Genomic DNA, 9,353 nt, shown 5'->3' with positions numbered 1-9,353 from the left:
TATAGCATTAATTCGTACCTGTGACCTTAAGTCAGCACTGATTATCATTCGACTAACGTGTTTTCTGACGGACAACTTTTTTCTTTCTTTCTTTCTCTTTCTCCATTGACATGCCACCGTGGGAACAGTTCTCGTTTTAAGTAGACCAATACTGGACTTCTGTGTATTTTTTCTCTTGAAAAAACTGATAGTTAACGTAGGCATTTCAATCTTGTCATTTATTTGTTTGAACCATTATGATTAATTTACCTTGCGTGGCTATCAGTTGTACAAATGCACATAGGTGGATGTCACATATGCACACAAATGACTCACAAATGCGTACAGGTGGCTGTCACAAATGCATACAGGTAACTGTCACAGATACACACATGTGGCTGTCGCAAATCCACACAGGTGACTGTCGCAAATGCACACATGTGGCTGTCACAAATGCACACAGGTGGCTGTCACAAATGCATACAGGTGGCTGTCGCAAATGCATACAGGTAACTGTCACAAATACACACATGTGGCTGTCGCAAATCCACACAGGTGACTGTCGCAAATGCACACATGTGGCTGTCACAAATGCACACAGGTGGCTGTCACAAATGCATACAGGTGGCTGTCGCAAATGCATACAGGTAACTGTCACAAATACACACATGTGGCTGTCGCAAATCCACACAGGTGACTGTCGCAAATGCACACATGTGGCTGTCACAAATGCACACAGGTGGCTGTCACAAATGCATACAGGTGGCTGTCGCAAATGCATACAGGTAACTGTCACAAATACACACATGTGGCTGTCGCAAATCCACACAGGTGACTGTCGCAAATGCACACATGTGGCTGTCACAAATGCACACAGGTGGCTGTCATAAATGCATACAGGTGGCTGTCGCAAATGCATACAGGTAACTGTCACAAATACACACATGTGGCTGTCGCAAATCCACACAGGTGACTGTCGCAAATGCACACATGTGGCTGTCACAAATGCACACAGGTGGCTGTCACAAATGCATACAAGTAGCTGTCGCAAATACATACAGGTAACTGTCACAAATACACACATGTGGCTGTCGCAAATCCATACAGGTGACTGTCGCAAATGCACACGTGGCTGTCACAAATGCATACAGGTGGCTGTCACAAATGCATACATGTGGCTGTCGCAAATGCATACAGGTAACTGTCACAAATACACACATGTAGCTGTCGCAAATCCATACAGGTGACTGTCGCAAATGCACACATGTGGCTGTCACAAATGCATACAGGTGGCTGTCACAAATGCATACAAGTGGCTGTCACAAATGCTTACAGGTAACTGTCACAAATACACACATGTGGCTGTCGCAAATCCACACAGGTGACTCGCAAATGCACACAGGTGGCTGTCACAAATGCATACAGGTGGCTGTCACAAATGCATACAGGTGGCTGTCACAAATGCATACAGGTAACTGTCACAAATACACACATGTGGCTGTCGCAAATCCACACAGGTGACTGTCGCAAATGCACACATGTGGCTGTCACAAATATACATAGGTGCCTGTAACAAATGCACATAAGTGACTGTCACAAATGCATACAGGTGGCTGTCACAAATGCATACAGGTGGCTGTCACAAATGCACACTAGTGACTGTCGCAAATCCACACAGGTGACTGTCGCAAATCCACACATGTGGCTGTCACAAATGCACACAGGTGGCTGTCACAAATGCATACAGGTGGCTGTCGCAAATGCATACAGGTAACTGTCACAAATACACACATGTGGCTGTCGCAAATCCACACAGGTGACTGTCGCAAATGCACACATGTGGCTGTCACAAATGCACACAGGTGGCTGTCATAAATGCATACAGGTGGCTGTCGCAAATGCATACAGGTAACTGTCACAAATACACACATGTGGCTGTCGCAAATCCACACAGGTGACTGTCGCAAATGCACACATGTGGCTGTCACAAATGCACACAGGTGGCTGTCACAAATGCATACAAGTAGCTGTCGCAAATACATACAGGTAACTGTCACAAATACACACATGTGGCTGTCGCAAATCCATACAGGTGACTGTCGCAAATGCACACGTGGCTGTCACAAATGCATACAGGTGGCTGTCACAAATGCATACATGTGGCTGTCGCAAATGCATACAGGTAACTGTCACAAATACACACATGTAGCTGTCGCAAATCCATACAGGTGACTGTCGCAAATGCACACATGTGGCTGTCACAAATGCATACAGGTGGCTGTCACAAATGCATACAAGTGGCTGTCACAAATGCTTACAGGTAACTGTCACAAATACACACATGTGGCTGTCGCAAATCCACACAGGTGACTCGCAAATGCACACAGGTGGCTGTCACAAATGCATACAGGTGGCTGTCACAAATGCATACAGGTGGCTGTCACAAATGCATACAGGTAACTGTCACAAATACACACATGTGGCTGTCGCAAATCCACACAGGTGACTGTCGCAAATGCACACATGTGGCTGTCACAAATATACATAGGTGCCTGTAACAAATGCACATAAGTGACTGTCACAAATGCATACAGGTGGCTGTCACAAATGCATACAGGTGGCTGTCACAAATGCACACTAGTGACTGTCACAAATGCACACAGGTGGCTGTCACAAATGCACACTAGTGACTGTCACAAATGCACACAGGTGGCTGTCACAAATGCACACTAGTGACTGTCACAAATGCACACAGGTGGCTGTCACAAATGCACACTAGTGACTGTCACAAATGCACACTGGTGGCTGTCGCAAATGCACATAAGTGACTTGGCAGCTTTGACGTCAAATAGTCCATTATCAATAAATGTAAATATTTGTCCGGTGATACCGGTAGTAAAGTTATCATCAGCAGCTGCGGGGGTAAATAATAAACACGCCATTCAACCCTTAAATTATTTATTTCTTTCTATTACATTAGAATCCATCACACATACATCACAGATTAATACACTAGTGGAGTTGGGACCCCCAGTCTGCCTAATAAATTATTTGAAATATATAATATATTTTAAGTAGAATGGCCCGAATATATCATTATGAACTTTGAAAGGTGTCTTCATGCAAAAGAGGAAGAGAAAGGTAAAGGAAAAGGTGTCTGGTTTCAGTTCCAATTTCATCACAAGAGATGCTCACCGGAACGTCAGCCGGGCAAGCCAAAACCCCCACTGCGGTGTCCAACCGCAGCAGTGGCCTCCACAGTAAACAGCTTAAACTCACGGTCCCGGACTGGGATGGATCTGCTGCCATGCGAATGCGAGGCGAACATGTTTCCGCTGTACTAGCCGGGAGGAAGTTATATTTGTATGAATGTGTGAAATCATGGAAAAGAATTGCCAGCATGCAAATTAAAAAAAAAAATCACGAAGCCTCGTTGCCAAGGATTCTCGAAACGTGGGGTCTTTGATGCTAAGATCCTCTGAAAAGAAGTCTTTCTATCGTCAAGGATTTTCCTAAAATGGGTTTTTGATGTTAAGTATCCTCTTGAAAAGGTGTCTTTGTCGACGAGGATCCTTTGAAAAGAAGGTTCTATCGCCAGAGAGGATTGAAAAAGGGTGTCTCTGTTGTCAAAGATAATTGGAACAGGGTGCCTGTCGCCAAACATCGGGAAAAAGGAGTCTGTCGCCAAGGATCCTGAGAAGCGGTGGTCTCTGTCGCCAAAGGGTTCTCCTAAAAGGATTCTCTGTCGACATGGATCCTTGTTAAAGGAGGGTTTGCCCCCAAAGATCTTGGAAAAGGGGTCTGAAAACAAAGGATCCTTTAATAGCGGTGTGGCTCTGTCACCAAGGATTTTGGTGTCTTATTAGGAGTGAGCATGTCACAACGTTTAGACTTCTTTGGACTTGCGTTTACCTTCCCTTCGGTATCTCCTTTCACACATAAACTTGCAAATCGACTGAAAACGTTTGCTATAGATGATATTACGCGAGGATACCAGACGAAGCTCACTAACTAGTTGTCTAGTCCACTTGTCAGTAAGGAAAGGTAACATTTCAGAAATGAAACTACAACGTCAGATAACTTCGCAAGATTGAATATTTTGAAATTGATTTTTTTTTTTCATTAATATATGGTCAAGAGGATCTTCTATGTTGGCGTTGTCATGGCCGCGTGAAGTGACTGACTTGCATGCTTAAAGAGTTTGCTAAGGGAAGAGAGTTGTTGTGATATGCAGGAAAGTTGACAGAAATCTGTTTAGCCAGAGGAGAGTTTGAACGAGAGGAATGGAAATTGAGCTTTTTTAATACATCATATTTTGATTTGTTTATTTGCACTATCAGACAGTGTCTGGACGATAGCAATACAAGGGCAAAAACAAAAAAATAAATATACTGCTTTTTAGAAGCAATGACTAGACGTTGACGCAAGACAACCTAACGGAGATGGAAAGTAATCAAGAGGAAAGAGAGGAAGAGAGAAAATTAAATATAAGAGTAGTTTCTCTCAACAGAATGAACTAGAACTTCATTCACATCCGTTACCTACAGAGAGAAGGGCATGTGGACACGTATCTCGTTCGTTTAGAAAGCTAGTTAATATGCACTAGGAGAATTCTCCCAAGTGCGAATGGAAGGAAATGTAGATACAGGAGAATCAGATAATGAAGAGGAAAATAATTTGAAGTTATATTCACCCAGTCATGCAAGAGAGAGAGAAAAAAAGACCACAGGACAGTTTTTACAAGGATGTGTACTTCTACCTGATCAGTGTTTGAGTGTGGCAGGCAAGCATTTATAGCAATTTATATAAATAAGAGTTTGAAATATATCTGCAAATTTTTAAAATACTGGCTTTTGTAATATTGCGTATTGGATTTTACGGATAAATTATCGTATTAACTCGAATCAGAAATAAAAGTAAACTGGCAAAAGGCATTTTTTCTCACTAAAAGAATTTTACACATGCTTAACTTTGACACCCTAGGTCATGCAGAACTGATCAGGTATGACAACTGGATTTGCTATTCCTCAGTGTATTGCGAACAACTGCTAACTTTTTTTTCATCCAGATCTTATACATGCAGAGGAGAAAGACATTTAAGTTAGCAATTTCTTATATCGAAAAATAATTTGAAGGAAGAGAAGGTGGGTTTATGTGGGTATGGCACAAGGAGGGGGCAGAAGGGGGTCCCATAAAAATCACAGATATCACACCACCACGGGTTTGGCGAGGAGCTTGAGCGAGCTGGTGGCATCACAGTATTTTGCTTAGTACAGATTGTCTCTTGAATGAACTTAACTTGCCATTACTAACTCAGCAGCAAGTGAACTCTTATTTGTGAAGGCCTAGATTTTTTTTACTGACTCAGATCATTGGTGTTATATGCAAATATTGGTTTAGGTTCGGACCCTAAAACAAGACATTAGAGTGAAATTTAGGAGTTTTGCAAAATTGTCAGACAATCTCTAGTAAGCTCTGTGGTTACAGCAGGTCGCCCAAGAACCTCTGTGAGGTAATGTGGTGCAGGTGCGGGTGCTGGGGCGTGCAGGTACAAGTGCAAGGTACAGGTGCAAGGTACAGGTGCAATAAAAAAACACACGGTGCAAGGTGCAAAAAGTGCAGTGCAACACACACTGTGCTTAGCAGTGCCGGTTAGTTGGCCCTTAGTTTGGTTAAGCGTATGATAACAAATAAAAAAAAATCCAACCTAAAATGTAAAATGTCTTAATCAACACCTGAGGGATGGAAGACAAGCTTTCTTTTCTTTCTCAAAGTAAAGGAATCAACAGTATAAAAATATAATACTTGCACCATTACAGGCGCTTTGAGTTCTCTTCATTTTGGTCCCTCACGTGACGTCAAGACTAGTTCGTCCTAACAACAGAAATGAGATCAAGGACAGGAAATTCCTGTCCTTTCAGTTGCCTTTTCTGGTTACTAATTTTTGTAATATATATAAATATATAATAAAACTATGTTTCATTTCAGTTTTCCAGGTTATACGTATCCTAAATAGACTTTTGAAGTTTGCAGGTACAACATTATTCATAACAGAACTGTCATTAGGAAAGTAATGTGTCATCAAGAGCCTCTGATATACAGAAATTCAAATCTTAGTGCAATTTTTTCTTACCTTAGACAATTTAATTAGATTCTTACAGAAACAGAAGCTCTAGTATTAATGGAATTGTCTTCCCATTCATAAGTTACTTTATATATTGATACAACTATTGCAAGAATCAACTTTTCCAACAAATTATGATTTAACACTTCTGTTTTCTTTGTCACTGAAATAAGGTTAAGAGTAAACACTGACTGACGGTGGGACAAATTATTCCCATACATGACTAGTGCCATGGCCTCCACATTGACTGTGAATCTGGTTCTGGGGGAGGTGGTGTGTTTGCCTTTTTCCTCTTGTGGGTGTCTGGCGAACTCGTTTTGGGAGGCCGTGGATACAAAGACTTTGGAGCAATTAGTTGGTGTTGACGAGGAGCACTGTGACTGGAACAAGCAGCTGGGCTTAGCTCTTCTCTAAAGCAGCTGCTATTCCAAATCTGAGGTTTCAGAGGAGAATCTGATCTTGAAGTTGTTGCTCTTTTAGGTGACATTCTTCCAGCTTCCTCTGCAGGTAAAGGGGAACTAGCTGTGCTCATTGATGACATCGGAGTGCAGATGCCTGAGCTAATGTCGCTATCTGAAACTTCGAGTGTTTCAGGCCCAAGAGCAGAGTCTTCACTACTGGTCGATAGAGCTGGAGGCTGTACATATGTATAAGCAGGTGAAACATGATTTCGGTCTGAGGTGAGGATGGCTGTCAAGACTGGTGCAGAAGCTTGCAAAGCTGCGCTTGGAGATGATCGAATGTTTTTGTTTTGTGTGGTAAGGGGCACAGTAGTAGTTGCTGGGAGAACCAAAGCCAAATCTCCATTACTGAGGCGAGTAGGCAGAATTTGTAGACCATTGTTTTGTGGCTGTTGTTGAACAGGAGTAGCTATGCTTTGAGTTCGGGAAGTTGTTATGACTGCAAAGTTTGGCTGTGCCCCGAGAGAATTTCCTGCATTGTCATTGAAGTTGAAGGGCTGTGTTGACACATGTGAGATTGGTGCTGGTGCAGCAGTTGTAGTATTGTTCAATACTAATATTATTGGTGCTGGATTTGGCATTACATTGACACTGTTCTGGACGCAAGTAGCATTATTATTTACACTTGCTGCTACACTCGTAAGGGAATTCAGGTGCGAGAGGACCTTAGTGTGAAGGTCATGTGGTATGTCATTCATTGTAGCCAAATATCTTGTAACCTCTGCAGCACATTGAGTGAAGCCAGCCTTGTATTTGGAAATATCCTCACCTACAAACTGTCCATTTCCCATCATGTGGCCTGCAGCAGACTGTTGCCTATGTAACATTTGCAAATGACGCACTGTCATTTCTAGAATGTCTGCTTTCTCCAGTTTGCTGTATTTTGCTGGCTGATATGGGAGGAAGAGAAACATTAATGAACTTGTTATGTTATTCAGTATCATGAATTAGTGAACACCTCATATTACCTTACAAAATACCATATAAACGACAATACACAGTACTCACATCTCTTTTCATAGCCTCCAGGACCAACGTCTTCAAGTCATTTAGACATCTATTGATTCTCTGCCTCCTTTTCTTCTCCATCATTGGTTTGTTGCTCTGTTATGAAATGAAAGCAAGACGAATAAGCAATATTATTTTTGCCAAGTGCGGTACATCAATTCATTGACAAAAATAAACATAAATACAGTAAGATGGGACGATTGAAATATACCATGTGACGCATCCCAAAAATATTTTACAATGGACATGAATATTGAATATGCAAAGCTACTTGAAATCTCTACATCAATTAACTCTGACTGGCAATTGAATGGTTGTGGAAATATTCTTTTTTTACATCTATTGTGTACCTGTTTTGTTATTTTTACACAATGTAATGGTATTTTATTATAACTAGCTGGTTTTGTCCTGAAACTGTTTAGAGAGTTAAGAAGTCCACATTGTTACATTATGAGTTTTGAGGGAATTATGTATAATGGAAGTGTTTGACAATTATATCAATTGGATAATATAGTTTTACATTTCAGTCTTTTTAATCCTATGACCTTGTTTTTATCATCATACAGGTGTGTATTCTCGAGTTCAATAGAGCTGTTTCAATCCTTCAACACCATATTTGCTGTCCCATTTCTGACTACGCCTAATATTAGTAAGTAATGAATTAAGCCTTTTGTGTAAGTTGGAATATTATGATGGTTCCTATTTAAAATGCACGCGACAATTTTATTATTGAGCTGGACACAACCAGAACTATTCGTTTGTCTTTTCATTGTGGTGGAAGATGGGGTGGGGTGGGTGTGAGTTGGCTGTGGAACCTAAGCAGTACCAACCAAACTCGGTTGAGTTCCTTGTCAAGCAAGGTGGAACAAAGAGGAAAAAAACCCTTTTGTTCTTATTATATGTTAGCTACCCCCCAAAATTGGGGTAAGTGCCATGGCAGATAGATATATAGGTAGCTGTATAGACTGAATTTTCTAGCGAATGAGAGTCCAGACTTGCATGATGCTTCTGTGGAGTTTGACTTCCATGAGTCTGGTCATATTGTTTGCCTAGGGACAATTGCAGCTGTTGAGTAGCAATTCCTGAAGCAATCTACACCACTTGGAAGTCGTAAACTGGATTGGGTATTTGGCCAATGGTAAGGCAAATCTTCACATGGGGTCATTTAGGAAAATTATCTGTTTTGATATTTTTAATCTTGGTATTAGTGATATAGTTTGAATAGGCAGGGGTCTTTCAGTATTCTTATAAGAGGGTCACATGTTAGTGAAGGTTATGTTCGTTTGTTGCTCAAATCTAACTTCTATCAAGTCCCCAGAATTACAATGACTGAGGAAACCATAGCTGTATAGGTCGAAACCCTGTAAACGCTGTAGAATAAGAGGTTCCCATTATCATTATTATTATTATTATTATTATTATTATTATTATCATTATTATTATCATTATTATCATTACTTGCTAAGCTACAGCCCTAGGTGGAAAAGCAAGATGCTATAAGCCCAAGGTCTCCAAAAGGAAAAATAACCCAGTGAGGAAAGGAAAAAGAGAATTGATTGACAATTAAAATTAGATATTTATGAACCGTAACAAAAATTGCAATAAATATTTCATATATAAACTATAAAAACTTCAACGAAATAAGAGGAAGTGAAATAAGATAGAATAGTGTGCACGAGTGTACCCTCAAGTAAGAGAACTCTACTCCAAGAAAGTGGAAGTCCATGGTACAGAGGCTATGGCACTACCCAAGACTAGGTAACAATGGTTTGATTTTGGAG

The 9,353-nt window shown here is 40.9% G+C and overlaps 1 protein-coding gene across 1 annotated transcript in view; it reads right to left on the bottom strand.

Moving 5' to 3' along the window:
- Positions 1-2,932: 2,932 nt before the first annotated feature.
- Positions 2,933-9,353, bottom strand: part of LOC137630514 (protein hairy-like) — a 21,407-nt gene continuing 14,986 nt past the window's right edge. Inside the window, exons 3-4 of the mRNA XM_068362022.1 lie at positions 7,573-7,668; positions 2,933-7,454 (exon numbers count right to left, since the gene is read on the bottom strand). Coding sequence (XP_068218123.1) covers positions 6,327-7,454; positions 7,573-7,668 — 1,224 coding nt within the window. The 3' untranslated portion in view covers positions 2,933-6,326. The remainder of the gene's footprint in view (positions 7,455-7,572; positions 7,669-9,353) is intronic.

This window comes from Palaemon carinicauda, chromosome 38 (assembly GCF_036898095.1).
Source record: "Palaemon carinicauda isolate YSFRI2023 chromosome 38, ASM3689809v2, whole genome shotgun sequence".
NCBI classification, from domain to species: domain Eukaryota; kingdom Metazoa; phylum Arthropoda; class Malacostraca; order Decapoda; family Palaemonidae; genus Palaemon; species Palaemon carinicauda.
The sequence above is the reverse complement of the archived record's forward strand: the minus strand, read 5'-3'. Positions and strand labels throughout refer to the sequence as shown.